The 20639-nt window shown below is 47.8% G+C and overlaps 1 protein-coding gene across 2 annotated transcripts in view; it reads left to right on the top strand.

The window, feature by feature from the left end:
- The window catches only part of SYTL3 (synaptotagmin like 3), a 78443-nt gene that overhangs the window by 32972 nt on the left and 24832 nt on the right, over positions 1-20639 (top strand). The window contains exons 4-8 of one of the 2 annotated variants that reach the window (XM_003792403.2): positions 4457-4508; positions 5559-5628; positions 8597-8675; positions 12076-12200; positions 19154-19288. In XM_003792403.2, the coding sequence (XP_003792451.1) occupies positions 4457-4508; positions 5559-5628; positions 8597-8675; positions 12076-12200; positions 19154-19288 (461 nt within the window). The remainder of the gene's footprint in view (positions 1-4456; positions 4509-5558; positions 5629-8596; positions 8676-12075; positions 12201-19153; positions 19289-20639) is intronic. The other variant, XM_003792404.2, reaches the window with a different exon arrangement.

Raw genomic sequence — 20639 nt, 5'->3', positions numbered from 1 at the left:
CCACAACGCCCGGCTATTTTTTGGTTGCAGCCGTCATTGTTGTTTGGCGGGTCCGGGCTGGGGATTCGAACCCGTCACCTTAGGTGTACGTGGCTGGCGCCTTAGCCGGTTGAGCCATAGGCGCCGAGCCAAGAGCTCTGTTTTCTTACAGGAAACAAGTTGGCTATTATGAAAATGAAAAATGTCTGTAGATATTTTGAGCTGCCAGTTTTCCTCCTTTGCTGGCAAAGTAATAAATTTCCTTTTCCTTCTTCTCAAAAACAAATAAGAAAACAAAAAGCTTTCACACATCAAATGATGCTATCAGATACTATCCACAAAATGAAAAGGTAACCCATAGAGTGGGAGAATGTATTTTCAAACCACACATCCGATAAGGGACGACTTATATCCAGAATATACAGAATATACCTCCTAAGGCCCACCTGCACTTTTTGGAGAAAAACCAAAGGATGCTGAAAACCAGTTGATTGTTCCAGGTACTCAATAAACCTGGACCAGTTTCCATCAACCTTAAGTACATCTTAGCAGGAGAGTTGCTGCCCAGCCTGTGGCCATTATTATTAACATGGAAGCCAGCCAGAACTTCCACTTGATAGAATATAGGCTGCTTCATTAAAGGGAAAAAGGATTTTCCTTTCTGACAGCAAAGTGGAGGAGGAATGTCTGGTGGGAGAAGGACACTGGATGAGAGATGCTTCATGCTCACAGGAAATCCACCACTATTCATTTCTGCTGCCCTGTAGGGACCAGGTGCTGAGTCACAGCCCTGTACTTTATCTTCTTTGGTCTTGGGACAGTGGCTTGGCTCCAGTGCTTTCTTAGTTCAGAATTTTCCTAAGGACTAAGATACACTTAAAAATGGCTCCCAACTCTAGCTCCAAAACTATTTGTGACAAGATATCACAATTCTTTATATGCTGAGGGATTTAAGTTAATTTTTTGGAGAGATTTTCCATTTGGAATATTGTGAGGCAATGATTGGTTTAAAATCTTATTATTCTATGGACCTTTTCCTCCCTATTAAAAAAATGTTCTAAAACACACTATAAGTGTCTAACAGATGGTTTTGTTCAGGTTTTTTTTTCTTTCTAGTAGGTAGAAAATATTCAAGCGCCACTGTTGGCGACCCTGAGGACTGTTGCATACATTTGTTCAGGCTGGGCACTGCACAAAATTTTATGGCAGATGCAGCAAAGTATGTTGTTCTAAGAAAATCCATATATTGTGATCAACTTCCTGGGGGTGGACATAAAGGATCTTGTGCCCAGTTCCCATGGAAGCTCTGTGTAGATGGCTCTGCCTGTGCTCTGCTTTGGGTCAGCTTGTAACTCCAGGGCACGATTTCTTACATAGGATACTGTTCCTGCTCCAGGGGCAGAAAGGTGGACCTGGGGCAAGCCACCCCTCCAGTCAACTCCCTGTTAGCTCCACAGCGTTACTCCAAGGGTGTGAACGACCTGGGCTGGTGTAGGGCTCTAGTGGTCGTGTTTGAAGGAGGACTAAGCCAGGCTGACTTCGCAGTCAGGACATGAAACCCGGAGCCGTCTGCAAGCAGGTGGCTTGGCTGGCTGTTGGAGTTCCACTCTGCTGTTCCAGGGACTCTGTCTTGTGGCCTTCTTTCCCTGCGAATCAAGTCACCCCAGGGACAAGAGCTGGAGCAACAGGCCTGGCTTATGCCCAGGGAGAGGTGTGGAGGGCGCTGTCCTCCCCACCCCCCCACCCCGTCTGCCTGCTCCCCTCTGCCCCCACCAGCTGTCCCCCAGCGTCCTCACACCCAGGACTGGGCTCCTCAAACACACAGCCCTTACTTCTTGAAGATTTAAACAGAGTAAAATACGTGAAGTGGCAAATACGAGAACATTGATAAAATTAAGGACTTTGAGTTTTCGGGAACTTGGTGGTTGCTTCCCCTGGGGTTGTTTGGCCCCTAACTTTGTGACATGAGAACGGTCCAACATGAGCGGAGGGACCGGGGACGCCCACATGCAGGCCCTCGTTGGTCTTGTCCTAACTGATTCCTGCACTTCCCGGCTGTGCGTGCTGTGTGTGCAAGTTGTGGCACAAAAGCCCGCTTCGGAGAGAAAGTAAAAGGACAGCTAACAGTGGGTTGGACAAAAGCCACGCGGGCCCGCGCTTCTCAAACTTGTCAGGGCGCTGGAACCGCACCCCGCCCCCAAGCTCTCATCCAAGGCTTATCCAGGTTCGGCCTGGCAAGGCCAAACTGGTCCCTGCTTGTCCCCGAATGTCTCCTGAGCTAAGACCTGCTCTGATATGTTTTAAATGGTTAGAAAAATCAAAACGATCATCTTTGAGACACATAAAAGTTGAATGACATGCAGACGTAGGTCTGCACTGAGTTTCCGGGTCACACAGTCACCCCAGCTGCTGTCGCTGTGGGCCTTCCGCGCCCCGTTCCCCCAAAGCCTGAAGCCTGGTGACTATCCCGAGAGCGGGAGCAGCGCGTCCAGCAGGGGGCAGCAGAGAGCCAGGCGGGCCGGCGCGGCCTCCCGAGGGCCGGGGGTGCGGGAGCGCCCAGGGCGGCCACGCCCGGGACCTGCCCGGCCGGGTCGGCAGGGCTGGAAGCCGCACGTCGTCAGTGCGGCTGGGGTGGAAAGGGCAAGGCATGAGGGCAGGAGGGGTGGCCCGGCAGGTGGGGACGCCCCGGGGGACGCCACGTGGGACCTGGACACTAGGGCGCCCCTGAAGGGCTTCGGGAGGCAGAGAGATAACATCGATTTGGGAAGAGGGAGTGGCTTTGGCGGCTGTGCCTTGGAACGCTGTTGCTACAACCCCGGGGCCCGATGATGGCTGAGCGGCTGACCCTTTGAGGAGGAGGCTGTGAAACACCGGGCCTCCCCGCAGTGCTCAGAAGTCCCCGTCTGCTGGGCTTTCTCATTTCACCCTGGGAAAGGCTGGATAAAGGGTGTTGCTGTTTTCTTCTTTTTCTTTGCTTTTTTTTCTAGCCTTCTTGACATTGATGATGCAGTGAGCTTTTCTCCCTTTTTGAGTCCCACCTCGGTATTTTCTTCAGGGTGGCTCCAAGCAGCTGTCGGCTTTCACCCCTCCTGAGCTGGTTCTAACTAGTTGAGCGTTCCGCCTTTGGGCAAGGCCTATCTGTCCTTTTTGTTCTGCCTTAGAGAAGCATTTCTTTTCTTTTCTTTTTTTTTTTTTAAGTATGACAGTAGTGCTTTAATAGGGATTGCATTAAATCTGTAATATGTCCGTCTGTAGTATGGACATTTTTTCCCTATTAAATGAAAACTGTACATTAATGCAATTCTGGGATGGGGAGCTCAGTGAACACCACATGAACCCCAGAAAATGCACAAGAGGCAGATAGGCTCAAAATTTTCCATGAGATCTCAGAGGTCCCTGCACTCCCTAGGGGGCAGCCAGACTTAGGATCCCAGACCCTGCAGCTGCCTTCCTGGTTTAAGGTTTGGGGCTTGTTATCAAGGGCTTAACATCAGATGCCACTTGCCCTCCCAAAGACCTCCCTGGCCATCTGATTTTCTTACTATCCTTGTGACTTACTGACCTGATGCTAACATGTAAGTCTTTCTTTGGAATGGATAAAATCTCCCAAACATTTAAGACAGAAGCTAGACTGACCTCCCGAGGGGGGGGGGGCAGGTGTGGTGGTCTGGGCTATGTGTTGGTTCTGAGAACCTCCCTGAGCAAGAGAAAGGGCTTCCAGGCCTGAGCCGGGTTGGGTTGACCCCTTCCTATACATTTGTCCAGGAAACATTGTGTTCACGGAACTGTGAACTTGCGGAGTTTTCTTTTAGGAGTCTTAATGCATTATTAAAACCACTTTCTTGAAACAAAAGGAGTACTATGTCAGATGCCATCTTATTTAGGAAATTATTAGCCTCTATAACTAGAAGTAAGTAGATTATAGTTTTTAAAAGATTAATATAATCTTTATCACAAGGCAACTTTGGAGAAACATATTCATTCATTTACAAAAGATTTCCAAGGGATAAATTGAAGCTTAAACCATTTTTCAAATTATGCAGATTTAGAAAGTCTAATTCAATATCAACTTTTAATGAAAGAAGTGTCATTCCTCCAATTATAGTCTGTTATTGTGTGTTAACCACAGTTTTCATGCAGTATAAATTATGTAACATAAAACTCATTTAAATGTACAAATAATTTTTTTTTTTTGGCTGGGGCCAGGTTTGAACCTGCCACCTCCAGCATATGGGGCCAGTGCCCCATTCCTTTGAGCCACAGGTGCCGCCCCACAAATAAATGGTTATTAGTAAATTTAAAAAGTTATACAACTATCACCACAATCTAATTTTAAAGCATTTCTATCCCCTGAAATGATCTCTTACTTTTTAATCACAAGAAGTGATATTAGAAAAATAAATGTGTTCCTTTCTGCATTTGTGTCATTTCAGTTATAGTCTTATTAATAAATGACCTCTATTGCTATCTCCTCCAGGCAAACACGAGACAGTGGGAGCAAAGCTCTTGCAATCTTATCAGAAGCCCAGGTGAGTGTTACAAAGGACAGACCGTCCTGGGCTCGGGGGGTGGGGGCACAGAGGACACTGAAAGAACTTATAGATCTCTTGACTTTCAGATGTCACTGCTTTGGAATGTAACTCTTTTTTAAAAAAAAAGATAAAAGTTCTTGGAAAAGATTCAAACTTAGATGTTTCCAGATTCTTATAAAAAGCCTTCTAGCTAGTATAGTGTTTTTTCACTAAACGTTCTGTTTTGTTTCTTAAACTCTCTTGAAATGTCATAAGGAAACTAAATATTATCTTTAATTAACATTAAATGAAATTCTAAAGCAAGCATTTGCTTTACTTTAATCATTCCTATCTCTAACACCTTACCCAGTGCCTGGTACTTTAGAGATGTTTGTGGAATAAACATCAGTGGAAGTGAATAATGAATGGTGTGAGAGATGTTGACCTCTTCGCACAAAATTCTACAAACCTATTAGTCTTGAAGCTGGCCATAACTCACGCACCTGATTACACTGAACTTATTAAAGTATTACTGGAAGCCTCCCACCACTTCCCATGTTGTTTCTGGTCCGTGATGAGATTTTTCAGTCTCGGAACGTTTTCATTTTTCCCTCCTCTATTTCTTCTCACTTCTTTTAGCACAGACTAAATTCAGTTCCTCTCCTGGTTGATTTTTACATCCATAACATTTTTGGCACTTTGGCTGCTTTGCCCTGAGAGGACACAGGTGTCCAGATGGAAACACACACACAGGGCCTGGGGTTTCCCCGCAGAGGTGGCAAAGCAGGGCCTGGAACACCCTGCTGTGTCAGAGTGCACAGATGGGGTGGGGAGCCCGGTCTTCACAGCATGACCTTCACTTCCCACATTTAGATACCAGGGAATAATGCCTCTTACGCAGTGCAGGTCCAAGTAGGGCTACTAAATCTTTTTCTAATAAGTAAGGTGGTTAAAAAAAAAAAGCTGAGAACTTGAATTATAGAATAATGCCACGTCTTGTTTATGTTATAAAGCCAGTAACTCGCACAGTTCATAACATGTTTCTTATTCTTGTATTTTCCTTGGCAGCAAAATTTCTGTGGTTCCTCCTACGCCACCTCCCTTCAGCAAGAGCCAGTGTGGCAGCAGCCCTGGCAGGGTAATGTGTCTGTTCTGGGGGCTTCCCTGAAGGGGAGGGAACTAAGAACCTTGCAGCAAAGAGATTTGACTTTGGAGCAAGTCAGAGAGCCAGGCAGGGAACCAGGCCAGATGTGAGGTTGGGCAGGGCTCCTGTGTGAGTTCAGTGGCCCCTGGGACCATCTGAGTTGCCCTTTGCCTGCCCCCAAGGCCTCATCTTTCCTCTCAGCTTCTCCTCAGCCCTCTTTCTCCCTCTGCACAGCACCTGTGAGTGTGGGGAGGGTCTCTGGGGGTCCCAAGGGAAATGTGTGAGAGTGGGAGTGCCCATGAAGTGAGTGTGTGCCTCAAGACCCTAATGTAAAGTAGACCAAAGAAATTAGTTGTGGGGGAGTTATCTGGATTTCCCTACTAAGAGGTGGAAATAATTACACAGAGGCTCCTCGACTTATGATGGGGTTAGGTTCCCAATAACCCCATCATAAGCTGAAAATATCCTAAGTTTAAAATGCATTTAATGCACCCAACCTGCCAAACATCCCAGCTCACTCTCGCCTATCTTAAACAAGCTCAGAATTCTTATATTAGCCTAGAGGCAGGCAAAATCATCTAACACAAAGTAATGTTATTATTTTATAATAATAAAAATTAAAATATTACAGTAAAAATAAAAGATCAAAATTCAAAATTCCAAGTACAATTTCTACCGAGTGTGTATTGGGTTCACACCATGGTAAACCCAAGAAACCCTAAGTCGGGAACTATCTGTATTCTTCTGGCTTGCCTCCAAGGGCTGTGAGAGATTTAACAAAGTAATAACATCTATAAAATGCCAGAGAAAGGTCTTGATTCTCTTGTCGTTACTCTGTAAATTAATGGAGCAATTATATCTGTATATGGGAGGACATGGGAGCTAATCATAACCCCAAAAGACACAATTCCCAATGCCATAATTCCTGGCTGTTGAAATCCGGCAAGATTAAAATCCTCTAAATATAATTCTGGAAAAAACAATAAAAAGTTGTACGATAATTTATTTACATTTTTGAAAGGGCAATTATTTGAGAAAATAGACCAACAGGACAGAACCCTTCATAGGCCACTTCATACAGTAAAATAGGCAAGTCTCGTTGCCTGTAGCACAAGCGGCTAGGCCGCCAGCCACATACACTGGAGCTGGTGGGTTCGAATCCAGCCCGGGCCTGCCAAACAACAATGACAACTACAACTAGAAAAAAAAAAATAGCCAAGAATTATGACCGGCGCCTGTAGTCCCAGCTACTTGGGAGGCTGAGGCAAGAGAATCACTTAAGTCCAAGAGTTTGAGGTTGTTGTGAGCTGTGATGCCACTGCACTCTACCTAGGGCGACAGCTTGAGACTCTGTTTCAAAAATAAATAAGTAAATAAATAAAATAGGCAAGAATAACATACATTTTTGCAAATACTCAGGTGTGCTAATGACAGTTACATAGGTATCATAGTTATAAGCAGATGAAACTTATTCATAAAGAAATAGATCAGTACGGGACATGTATAAATGCACATCACCATGGTTGATAATTGTGTGCACCCAACTTTATATCTGGTCATCTGGAATACCGTGGGGAACAACTTAAGTCTTTGTAGAGTGATCAAAAACCAGAGTGAGTCATCACCGCATCAACCATGTGTGGTTCCCAAAGAGCTGACATCTCCAGAAATTGTATCTTTCACAAATGCAAATGTACAAAAAGGAGATCTCTTCATTTACTGAGAAAGGTTTTGTTTTGTTTTTTGGCCAGGGCTGGGTTTGAACCCACCACCTCCGGTATATGGGGCCAGCTCCCTACTCCTTTGAGCCACAGACGCTATCCACTACTCAGAAAGTTTGAACAGTTTCTCTCTGTATACACACCACCCTTACACACAAAGTCAACGTCGTGATAGTATACTTTGGTGGTGTCAACTTTGCAAAAAAATGTGTAGAATGAATTAGAACTCTCTACAAGTCTCTTCATGGTTTATGCCTTCACTACCAGAAATGATGCAAAGATGAAATCTACAGCCATACACATCTAGGTAAACGGTGGTTTATTTCCAAATAAAGGCACGGGTAAGAGTTCCTCCTGACAGAGACAGCCATCCTGTGACTGGGATTTTAGGGATTTTAGACTTTAGGAATTTATTTAGGAATTTAGAGTTTAGGGATTTTGATCTTTCAGGATTTTAGCATTTGGGATTATGGCTTTCAAGATTGTGCCTTTGGGGATTATGGTCCAAACCTGAAACTAGACACTGTGATGATGAGAGAGAAAATACACTTACTCCCTTTCAATTTCGAACTGAGACTCCCGGGTGACCTTCACAATCTTGCTTTGCTTTTTTCTTAAGACTTAAATTCTCCAAAGTTGTTCTAGGACCTGTGCTCCCAAGACATTGATTGGATGGATGGTTGGTGGGTGGATTATGGATGGGGGCAGATAAATGAGATTTGGAGAGGGGAGTGATCTTTCTGTAGTTTTCTCTCCTGTTTTTTTCTCTCTTCTGCTTTGGGAGGCAGAACTCTGTGGCTCCAGACTGGTCGCCTTGTGCCTTGTGCCCCTCCTTGGCCCTGTATCACGTGCATTCTGCCCATGTCGGCAGCCCTTCTGCAGGGAGAAGGGTGGGGCCACAAGAGGAAGGTGATTAAACAAGCAGTAATTTGCTCCAGTACGATCTTTGAGCCAATGAAATGCCAGTCATTGTTTCTAAGAGATAGTTGTCATCTTGTCAACAACTCACTGATATGCTCCTTCCTTTAAAATAAATGTCAGAATACGGGGGAGGGATGCTGAATGAAGAGGCCCTTGGGAGGACGGTGCTCTCTGCACCTCCAGACACGCATGCACACACCCATGCCCGCCCACACCCACGCACACCTGCCAGTGTATTGGGGTTGCCGCCCGGAGACTGCTCGGGCAAACACAGGTCCTCAGACCTAACTCTCGTCCTCTCTCCTCTGTCTCTGTTTTAGTTACAGGAACTTGGTCAGTTTAAAGGATTTAATAAGTCCGTGGAAAATTTGTTTCTGTCTGTTGCCACCCACATAAAAAGTAAGTGGATGCCTCATGATATATTCTTCCCACCACCCTATAGTCCAGCTGAGCCCACTGGCCAGTAACCTCAGCCAGGATTGTCCCCAAGCCCCAGGGTAAGCCACCGCACCATCTCCCCTCCCGCAGAGCAGGCTTTCAGTGCCTTGTGGGAGTGAGGGGTCCACCATGTCAGTCTCCAGGGCTGCCTCTGTCCTCCTACTCTGGCCAAAACATGCCTAGCTCAGCACTATGGTCAGAGGAGTCCACACGTTGTAGACCCTTCCAGGGGACAAACAGGGGGGAACAAAATGAGACTCCAGTAAGTATAAGACCAGAGCCTTTTGAGCAGGTGGGGCCCAACACCTGTCGTTCCCTGGGAGACTTGTCTGATTCCTCCTCCCTTGGTAAGTCTATTTTCTGCACCTAGCAGTAATCCTGCGGTTTGTGGGTGCACAGACCTCCGCTGCTGGGACTCTTGTCTTTTTCAGGGTTCTTTCTGTTCATGTATTCTTGTCCCTGATTATTTTAAAAAGCAGGTCTAGAAAACAGACCCTGTCTCGTGTCCTCCAGGGGCCGAGGGGTCTTCGGCATCTGTTTCTCTTTCCCTGTGTTTCTGTTCAGCGTCTGCTCAGCACCCCCCTTCCTGTAGTTGCACCAATGGCCTTGTTTTTGCACCTTGGCTCTGAGACAGTCTTGTTATTTGATTTTAATTAGTCATCTGTATTCCACACCAGCACCATGTAAGCTATCTCACGGCCACATCTGCGAGAGCACAGCTCCTCAGATGAGCAGACACGGTGACACTCTCATGCAGTGGCCTGTCCCCTTCTCTAGGAGGGAGGAAGCAGCTGGATTTCCTGTGCCTGTTTGCCAGTGGCACTTGGGGGCTTAAGAATCAGCCGCCAGGCTCAGTCCCGGCTCTGTGCCCACGGCCTGGGACGGCTCTGGTGGTGGCCCCCTTCTCACCCTTCTCAGCGTCTCTTTCTAGAGGTACAGACTCTCCCCAAAGCCACGTGGCTTCTGCGAATTCCTTCCCACCACTGCTGGTGTGGAATCTGGGTCTTGGACTTAGCCCAACCCTGTTGTCCCTCAGCTACAAAGTCCAAAGGGGCATCACATGCGTGGAGCCCAGCCCTGCATACAGTGTGCCACAGCGGGGCCGGCTACCTGCAGCCTGCCTGGCCCTGCATACAGTGTGCCGCAGCAGGGGTGGCCACCTGCAGCCTGCCTGGCCCTGCATACAGTGTGCCGCAGCGGGGGTGGCCACCTGCAGCCTGCCTGGCCCTGCATACAGTGTGCCGCAGCGGGGGTGGCCACCTGCAGCCTGCCTGACCATCTCCTCCATGGCCGAGACTCACTGGTTTTATACTGAGGTGGACAACTAGAGCTAGTCCCTACGTGGGGTGTGTCTTTGCCCATGCCCTGCAAATTATGTCCCCTCACCCTTCCTCAGCCCTGAGGTGGGAGTAGAAGTCACCCACTTTCCGGCTCCTGGGGACAATACCAGGCCTCACACCCTGCCCGAGACCCTCCTGCTGGTTCTTCGGGGTGGGACATGTGGCTGCCCAAGCCCCCTCACCCTGCCTCTGCCCCAGGACGTGTGGCGCCTTGTTGGTGCTGATCCTTCTGCTGAAGGTTTTGAGCTGTCACTCACAGGTCCATCTTAACCTTTTTCGCTTCCTGTTTCTCCACAGAAGCTGTATGGAGGGGAGTCCTGATCTGAAGTCAGATTGGCCCATGGGGCCAGTGGGGAGGGGCTGTGAAGGGCCTGGACTCTTGGGTGGTCTATGGCCCAGAGCACTTCAGGTGGCTGTGCCCCTTGTCGGGTGGAGTGCTGACCCAGAATTACAGCCTCTGGCCACCGTGTTGCCTAGTGACATTTGTTAGACCAGCTGACCTCATTGTCAATACATTTCTAGGAGCTGTCCACATCGTGGTCCCCTTAGAGGGAGAAGGGTCTGAAAAGGTTGATTCTTGCTCAGGAGTGACCTTTCCTTCTGTCCCTTTTCCTCTGTCCCCAGTGGTGCCACACATAAGCTCACTTGTCAGAACCTGCACAGCCTAGGGCGGGGGGAGGGGGGGACTTCCTGCCCACTAGTCTGTGAACTTTAAACAGACTAAATGGACACCAGCTCTAGGGGGACCTTGATGAGTAGGGGGCTAGGGGGACCTGTACCTCCTGAGGCTTGGGAACAATCCTGTCCCAGCAGCACACCTGAGTAGGAGACTTCCTTTGCCTGCCTTGAGGACCTGGCAGTACTGCTGGGTGTGGCGAGCTGCCTCAGGGCTCCCAGGTGGCAGCCGTGAACTGTGGGAAGGCACTGCTGTCAGAGGAGAGGCTCTCAGGCACCCTGGCTGAGACTGTGGAAACCAGGGGCTTGGGGGAGCACGTGTGGTGCAGGCAGATAGTGAGGGGACAGGGAGACACACAGGAACGTCCCGACGAGGGGGCAGGAGACAGCAGGGGCTCTGGAGCCCCTGAGCTACGGCTGCAAGATGTGCTGCCAGGGCAAAAGGCACGCTGGTATCAAACAGAAGTGGAATGTTTCCTGAATGATTTTAATATTGATTACACGTTGTAGCAATATTTTGGATATATTCTGTTAAATATAGCATGAATTTTACTTGTATCTTTTACTTCTTTAATATGGCTGCTACAAAATGGCAGTTACAGGCACGGCTGTGTCTGCGGGTGCCAGGCAGCCCCGCTCGAGGGCCAAATTTAAGGTTCACTTTTGAGAGAAATGAGGCTCCCAAGGGAAAGGGGAGTGTGTTGGAGGAAGGACCATCTTGAAGGTGGTTCCTCCCGTCTGTGTGTGGCCTTCCTCCTTCCTACTTATTCATCTTTATTCTAGACAAATATTGGACTGCGGGAAAGTTTTTTAAAGTAATCTGTCTTTAGGAAGCAAAAAGCTTTGCTTACTAAAGTAGGTATGGGGAGACCCCAAATCTTATTTTTACCTTGCTTCAGTCACAGGAAATAGCATTTAGTTATACAACCTTGGTAAGGAACCCCTAACCCCCCGACTGGTTTGGTGGGCTCCGGCCATCCTGTGTGGATGAATGAGCACACGCAGATGTGTGGCCCGGGGTGCAGAGGAGCTTGGCTGGAAGGTTTCCTTTTAACTCTCACCCCAATAGCGGCTTCGCCCACTAAGACGTGTGGCCAGTGTGACCACAGGGAGCTCCATGAAGGAATCCAGTCCCCTCCTACCCTGTGCCTAGTACAGTGTCTGGTCATCCTCCTGGTCCCTGTGTGCTCAGCGGGGGACCTGCTGCCTGCGCCCCTCCATGCACTTTGCCCTCCTGGGACCCTGGGCTCACTGTCTGTGGGCTGCAGGGAATCTCAGAGGAGGCTCCCGCGAGTCTCTGCAGAGCTGTGTGTGCCCCTCGTCACCCTTTGTATTTGTTTTTTTAGAGCTCTCCAAGTCCCAGAATGACATGACTTCTGAGAAGCATCTCCTGGCCACGGGCCCCAGGCAGCATGCAGGCAGGACAGAGAGACGGAGCCAGTCTGACACTGCCGTCAACGTCACCACCAGGGTACCCAAGGCCCTCCTGGCCTCTGCGCCGATCACCTTCACATGGCTTTTTAGAGCTTTCCAGCCCATTTTCTCTGTAGATTTACTTTTCCTTTTGTTTTATAGCAGAACATGAAGCAATCAGAAAAACATAACGACAAGCTCCTCTATTTGGGCAAGTCCAGTTAAGGGAAAGTCAGAATTTAAGGTCATTCAGATCGAGGAAAAGCTTTGACCCCATCCAGTCCCAGAGGCTCCCTGCTGGCTTCAGGGCCACACACCAAAGGCAGAGGGCTCCCTGCAGGGCTCACGCTTGCCCAGTTATTCCTAGGGTCTGTGAACCCCTTCACAAGGAATCAACAGGCCTTTCTGCTTCCATTCAAGGTCAGTGATCTTTGGTTAAAATGCACCCAGGTCTCTGATCAAAAGTATTTAAATACAAATCCTGCACAGTAGTGCTCTAATGTGAGGGGACTCTCTCCCAGGTGTCTAACCCACAAGACAGAGCTCGCCTAGTGAGGGCTCTCAGGGAAATAATGACTCCGCTTTCCACCTGATGAGTGAAGCCTTAAGCAAATGCACCAGGCATGAGCCAACTGTAGAATCAGAGACCCTGAGGAGCCCTGGCTGGCAGGTGCCACCAGCTCTTGTTTGCAGGATTGACATGACTTCCCTGGTCTGCTGGATAGGACACGTGCCCTGTCTCTTTGGCTGTGGGCTCCACTCAAGATGTCCCCAGACTCTCTTCTTTGTGGTGTGAGGTCAGCCCCACTCTCCAGCTGAACATACACAGGCTTCTTGAGATTTCACTTTCTGCCACCTGAGCCCATGTGCCCCTCTGTAAAATGAAGATGATAATAGCACCTCTTTTGCCCACAGCAGGTTTTATAAACATCCAGTGAGATAGTATAGTATCTAATTTGCCATCTGAACATATTTTCTAAATCACCAGCATTTATTATGAACTGGATTCTAAAATCCTTCCCTGGACCATCTCATTTTATTCCCCTGATTGCTCTATAAGGTGGATGTTGTGTGTAGCCCCATTTCCCATTTAGGGAAACGGAAACTTGGAGAGATTTGATCACACGCCCAAAGTTATGCAGCCAGAGAGTGGTGGGCTGGGGTTGGAACCCACCCAGTCTGGGTTGGAGGCTGAACTCTAAAGGCACCTCCCGTGGGTAGGGTGTGTGAGAGTCACTCGGTCTCTGGTTAAAATGCACATTGCAAATCAGTAGGCCCGGGCTGGGTGTGAGATGCAGCTCCTCAGATGCGTTTCCAGTAGCTCCTGGGTGACCAGGGGCAGGTGGTGCTGCTGCCCTCAGATCACATTTAGGGGGAGGTGGTGCTGCTGCCCTCAGATCACATTTAGGAGCAAAGTGTCTGGAGGAGCAAAAACAGGTCTTGGGAATTCTAAGTCACAACGGAACAGTGAGCTGGCACTGGCCCCGTGGGGTCCATGTAGGCTAAGGTGACCAGATTTTAACATTGGTAAAGCGGGACACCACTAGGGTGGGTGGGTGGAGGTAAGGGGGGGTGAGTGAGGGGTGCGAGGCAGGGCTACTAGCTGAGCTGTTTATGGTTAGGGACCCTCTGGATGGGGAGGGGGGCTACTTGTTTGTTCCAGACAGTTTGGCTCCTTCTGAGCTAATTGTCCTTGCCTAGAAGCGAGGGAGGGAGCCAGTCTCCTTCTGATACCAATTCCACCTGGGTGACCTTGCCCACAAGGGGAGTAGGGAGTTTACATTAGCCTTTTCATTTTCAAATGAAGTTACATTAACCTCTTCATTCCCAAATGGAGTTACATTAACCTTTTCAGCAGCCAAAAACCGTATATTCCCTTCCCATTCTCCCACTGTTCCCTAGTTTGTCATCAGGACTTTTTTAAAACCCTGCGGGATGCGGGACAAATTGTTAAAAATCGGGACTGTCGGGTGGTGCCTTTGGCTCAAGGAGTAGGGCACCAACCCCATATACCAGAGGTGGAAGGTTCAAACCTGGCCCCAGCCAAAAAAAAGAAAACTGCAAAAAACCTTTATAAAAGGCTCGGCGCCTGTGGCTCAAGTGGCTAAGGTGCCAGCCACATACACCTAAGTTGGTGGGTTCGAATCCAGCCCGGGCCTGCCAAACTACAATGATGGCTGCAACCAAAAAAAATAGCCGGGCATTGTGGCAGGCACCTGTGGTCCCAGCTACTTGAGAGGTAGAGGCAGGAGACTCACTTGAGCCCAGGAGTTGGAGGTTGCTGTGAGCTGTGATGCCATTGCACTCTACCCAAGGGGACAGCTTGAGGCTCTGTCTCAAAAAAAAATCAGGACTGTCCCACAAAAAGCGGGACATCTGGTCACCTTAATGTAGGCACATCCTAACTGCTGCCCTGGAATTGGCTCCTCTTCCTTAAGCTGATCAGGGAGAGAGCCAGCGTCCATCAGGAAGCTCTGAGCTGGGTGTGAGGGCAGCATTGTTCACATACTTGGTCTATCACATCTAATTTCTACAGAAATACCAAGAAAGCTGTTCTTACTCCCATGGTAAAGATCAAGAACCTGAGTTTTAGTGGGAGGTTAATCAACTTGTCTAACATGACCTAAAGACTGAAGCACAGGGCCAGGCACTAAACTCAGGTGTATACAATTCTAAATTCTTAACACAGAAGAGGGTCACCTGAAGACCACTGGGGAAAAGTGCTCAGGAAGGGGCTTCTGGAAGTGCGAGCAGTTCTGCTCTCCTGGGTCAGAAGAGGACACTCAGACACCAACATTGTTAGGAGTTAACCACAGACCTGGCACTGTTCAGGGGGTAAAGCCCTCATACGTATTTAAAACAACCCTGTTACTGGGCGGCGCTTGTGGCTCAGTGGCTAGGGCACCAGCCACACATACCAAGAGTGGTGGGTTTGAACCCAGCCCCGGCCAGCTAGAACAGCAATGACAACTGCAACAACAACAAAAGCCAGGCATTGTGGTGGGCACCTGTAGTCCCAGCTATTTGGGAGGCTGAGGCAAGAAAATTGCTTAAGCCCAAGATTTGGAGGTTACTGTGATGCTATGGCACTCTACCAAGGGTGACAATGTGAGACTCTGTCTCAAAAAAACAACCCTGTGACATTTGTACTATTACTGTCCCCATTAAAGATGAGGACACTCAGGCAAAGAGACGACCAAGGGCGGGGCAGAGCGGGCCCAGAGACCACCAGTGACCCCTGCTGTGGGACATGTGACAAGCTGTGCTGTGCCAAGAGGGGGTCCTCCAAGTACCCACAGGCTCTGCTTGTGGCCTCTAAATGAGGCACCTCAGCACACTCCCTCCCCACGGCATGTGCTCAGAGCCTGCCACCCACGAAGGCCATGTTCCACGTGTGGCCACTCCCCTGCCATGTTTTTGGCAGGACATACTCATAACTCTTTGCAGGCCCTCTCTCTCCCCACCTTAATTCAGGATATGCTATTTTAAGGAGAAGTTTAGCCAAATTTTTATGAAGTACTCAGCAATCACAGCATGATCTATAAATGCTAAATAATTATTGGGTTGAAATACCTGTATAAGGAGAATGTCTTACATAGGACTTTTGTCAAACTGTCAAACACGTACCTCAGCTGGTGAGCTCACAGAAGTCACCTTTGTTTTCATCAGAACACTTTGGGGGCAATTCACCAACATTCATTATGCAAGGTGGTGCCCCTTGGAAGCAGAGGCTGTGGGTGCCCACCTTGCAGGTGGCTACACTGAGCAGTGGATTATTAGATGACTTCCACTGAGCCAGTGAATTATTAGATGATGACTTTAAACCACGAGGTGGCCAGGGATATTAACTGAGGAAATAGCTCAGGATCCCTTACACGTCACTTCTCTGACCATGAGTTTCAACCACCTGTTCTGAAACTGCTCCTGCGAAGATGCTCACGTAAGCCTCCAGGCCAGGGTTCTTCAGGAAGTAAATTCTTCTTACCTCTCCTCCATGTGCATTCCAGTGGGACTTTACTGTACATCTCACGAGTGTGCGTTTGGTCTCCATTGGCCATCAAAACGTGCACCTGTTAAGTAGGAGGGGTGTGTAAGATGCCGTCAGGAGGGCCCTCCCTGGGGATGAGGTCAAGGGTAGAAGGAGGAAGAAGGCCTCACTTCAGTGTATTCTCCTTTGTGTTATATGAAGCTCTCCCCATGGGTACTGAAATCTAAGGAAGCCCACCCAGCCCTTGGTCTTCCCCCCACATCTTCCCTTTCCCTGCCTGCTGGCTACACCCCAAAGGCTGAGCAGGGAAGGGAAAGGCTGTGAGCTGGGCTGCAGCCTCGTTCTTCACTGTTTAACGCTCTGTCCTCAGATCTGAGGACCCAGGAGAGGTGGGCTCCTTGCAGCTGGGGTTTGCCCTGGTCAGAGCTTATCTTACAGCCAAGCCACGATCTGAGTCAGAATTTACATTGAAAGGTGACCTTAAGACGAATCTCAGAGGAGGTGGCAGTTGTTATTCCTTCTATTATTTTCTTATGTCCATATCTGAGATCAGCAAAAATCCCAAATATATATTGCTTGGTTCCCAAGAGTGGAATTTGATCAAATGAAACCTAACATCTCTTGAACCTCCCCATTTAAGGTTAAACGTAACAATTCTTTGCAGAGTAGACCTCATTCAGAGCAAATATTTTTCTCTGGAATCTGGCTGAAACTAGTCATTGAAGTACATTAAAAGTCACAGGGGAAACAAATGCCTGTCTCAGTGACATCGACAAGCAGCTGCTTGGATCTCGGTGCCCTTGAGTAGGGTTCTGACCTCCAAGTCATCCAAGCCCTTGGAATTTACTGGGGAAGAGTTGAACACACAGATTTTTAAGTTAGATTCCTTAGTCAATCAAAGTAGGCATGTCCTTCAGAATAGTATTGACTTTTGTAATAATTTTCAAATATTTATATTTCTATTTAAGCTCCATTAAAGGTTTCCCAGAGTCCCAACCTCCTTAGAAGCTTAGTCTTCCCTGGCCACAAATTGAGGTGCCACATTATCACTATCACAAAGATAGGCTCGGTGCCTGTGGCTCAAATGGCTAAGGAGCCAGCCACGTACACCTAAGGTGGCAGGTTCGAATCCAGCCCGATCCCACCAAAAAAATAATGACGGCTGCAACCAAAAAATAGCCAGGCGTTGTGGTGGGCGCCTTTGGTCCCAGCTACTTGGGAGGCTGAGGCAAGGGACTCGCTTGAGCCCAGGAGTTCTAGATGGCTGTGAGTTGTGATGCCATGGCACTCTACCCAGGGGGACACCTTGAGGCTCTGTCTCAAAAAAAAAAAAAAAAAAGTTTTCTTTGTTCCTTTTTGGAATTTTCTGTCATCAATTTTGTTATGAGTCAAAAATGTAATTAAATGAATAAGAAGTGAATTATTCTTACCTCTCCTCTCATGTGTTAGTCATCTCTGGGTGGCTTAAATGACTGACATTTATTGTATCACAGTTCCAAAGTCTGAGGGTGCCAGAAAGTTCAGGGCCCTGTGAATTCCCTCCTTCTGACCTGCAGACCACTGGCTTTGTGCTGTGTCCACAGGGAGATGGGTTAGGGAGGGAGCTTGGTGATCTCACTTCTCACAAAGGGCACTAATCCTCTGCGGGCCCCACCCTCAGGGCCTCTAACCCTAATTACCTCCCCAGAGGCCCTCCTCCATGTTTCATCACAAGGGGTCAGGACTTCCACACAGGAACTTGGAGAACAAAATTCTGTCCATAGTAAACACCTCTGAGGCACAAGGCTTTATGTTAATGTTTCTCTGCATTTTATCCTTTCTTTCTCTGACTGCTTGTCGCTTTCCTTGCATGCTACCCTGAATCTTCCTCATCCCCCAAGGCCCCTCAGAGGAGGGTGGCCTTGCTGTGGGAGCATCCCACCCCCTCCCTCCTGCCTGGGCACCTCCCTCTATCCTCTCCTCTTCCACGTAGCTAGGGCTACAGGTGCCCGCCATGATGCCGGGCTATTTTTTCTGGTTTTGGTAGAGACAGCATCTCGCACTTGGTCAGGATGGTCTTGAATTCCTGAGCTCTGGCAATCTACCTGCCTCAGCCTCCCAGAGTGCTAGGATTATAGGCCTGAGTGACCGTACCCAGCTTCCTCCTCCTCCTTTTAGAGTGGTGGACTTAATTTGTTGCTTAACAAATATCTGTTTGGCTCTGCCCCTGTGGCTCAAGTGGCTAAGGCGCCAGCCACATACACCTAAGGTGGCAGGTTCGAATCCAGCCTGGGCCCACCAAATAATGATGGCTGCAACTCCCCCCCCCCAAAAAAAATAGCCCAGCATTGTGGCGGGCGCCTGTGGTCCCAGCTACCTGGGAGGCTGAGGCAAGAGACTCGCTTGAGCCCAGGAGTTGGAGGTTGCTGTGAGGGGTGATGCCACAGCACTCTACCCAGGGGGACAGCTTGAGGCTCTGTCTCAAAAAACAAAACAAAACAAAATCTGTTGGAACTGAGGCGGTGATCTGGAGATTGAGAGCATAAGTAATATTTTGGAGGTAATCATTTCTCTCTCGTGCTCTCTGAACTAACACTATAAAGTACACAGCTGTGCTTCCCAATCCAGTAGTCACTAACATATAACCATACACGTTATAGAAGGGTCAACTACTAGCACAATATTTTTATAAAATGTAGAGAAATATTTTGATTTGTCTCTTTTTATGAGCATATTAGAACTAAAACTCCACTTATTAGGCTGATATTGTATTTCATGTGATTAAATGCTAAAACCTGGAATTCCTTAAGACTTTTACAATCCCTGAGTAACCCACCCATCACTGATTGTGACAAAACTGGATGGTGTCTTCCTTGGGCCCCCCGCAGTGGTGTGTGTGCACTTATCCAAACCAAAGCGTGTCCTCCTCCTCTGTGACCACAGTGTGCATGTGAGCAAGGTCAAGTGGGGGATGCAGGACCACATGGGAACAGAACCACGCTGGGGTGTAGACTCTAATAGTAATTTTGTTTTTCCTTCTCCAGAAGGTCCCCACACTAGATGTTCTGAAGCCTCTCAATCAACAGGACTCCAAAAGTGCTACTCTCCCTGTTTTGAAGCAAGGAAATCACGCAGCCAATCTGATGCCCCGCAGGTCTTTCTCTGGAGGTTCAAGACACGTGAGTCTCATCCCAGAGCCCTCGACAGGTGGAATAGGGTGGTTGGGATGCAGGTAGACAAGGCGGGGTGAGCTGTGGTCTTGAGATAACTGCAGTGTGGCAGTCGGGCTTGGAAGTGATACTGAACGTAGGGAGCTGAGGAAGACCTTGCTATGCTTTGAGGGTGTTTTTGCTTTTTTACAGCATCTTATTACGAATGTTTTCATACATACAGGGAGGAAGAAAGTAATTTATAGCAAATTAATGGTGTTTTCTGATGTTTTTAATTTTGATAAAGTCTAATATAAAACTATTTTCTTTCATGGTTATTTCTGTGTCTTGTCTACCTGTAAGTTGTGGAGATGTTTCCTGTGTTTTCATCTAGAAGCTTTTAAAAGTTTAGCTTTTATGTTTAGTTCTGTACTGTAGATGATTATTATTGTTATTAGTGAAGGGCATAAGGTAGTGATTGAGGCTCATTTTTTTTTCTATATGGATATTTAGTTAATCCAGTACCATTTGTTTAAACAAGGCTATCCTTTCTCCTAGAGATTTTGGTGCCTTTGTTGAAAGTCAAATGGCCATACAAGTATGTAAATGTGGGTCTTTTCGGGGCTCTCTGTTCTGTTCCCTAGACCATGCTATCTTGAGTACTGGCACTTTGTCCTAAGTCTTGAAGTTGGATAGTGTCAGTCTTCTGAGTTGGTTCTTCTTTTTCAAGATTGTTTTGTGATGTTTTAAATGTATTCTCTGTATATAGTCAGGTGTTGTTGTTCATTGATTTATTAAGAAAAGAACTTTATTGAACACTTACTTTATGCCTAGAATTCTTATACCTGGTGTAGTAAATGGAGCCTTGGAAGAAGGGTCTTGAGGCCTCAATAAAAAGTTTTCTTATCCATTTGTGCTGCTATAACTGAAAGCCAATTTATAAACGATAGAATCTATTCACACAGTTCTGGAAGCTATGAAGTCCAAGATTGGTGTCTGGTAAAGGCCTGTTCTTCCGAGATGGCCACATCCAAGGTCCTCATGTGGTGGGAGGGACAGGAGGGCAGGAGGGCCAGATGCTGTGCCAAGCCTTCTTCCTAAAGGCCTTAATTCCATTCACCAGGACTTGATTCTCATGGCTTAATCACCTCCTGAAGGCCCCATGTTGGTGATTATGTTTCAACACATGAATTTGGGAGGGGATGTAAGTGTTCAAACCATAGCAACCAACAGTCATGGTTCTTTTTTATTTTTTTTTTGAGACAGAGTCTCACTGTGTCACCCTCAGTAGAGTACCATGGTGTCACAGCTCACAGCAACCTCAAACTTTTGGGTTTAAGTGATTCTCTTGCTTCAGCCTCCCAAGCAGCTGGGACTACAG

The sequence above is a fragment of the Otolemur garnettii genome, unplaced genomic scaffold (assembly GCF_000181295.1).
Source record: "Otolemur garnettii isolate 467f Iridium unplaced genomic scaffold, OtoGar3 scaffold00056, whole genome shotgun sequence".
In the NCBI taxonomy this organism is placed as follows: Eukaryota; Metazoa; Chordata; class Mammalia; order Primates; family Galagidae; genus Otolemur; species Otolemur garnettii.
This window is presented reverse-complemented; position numbering and strand designations above follow the sequence as displayed.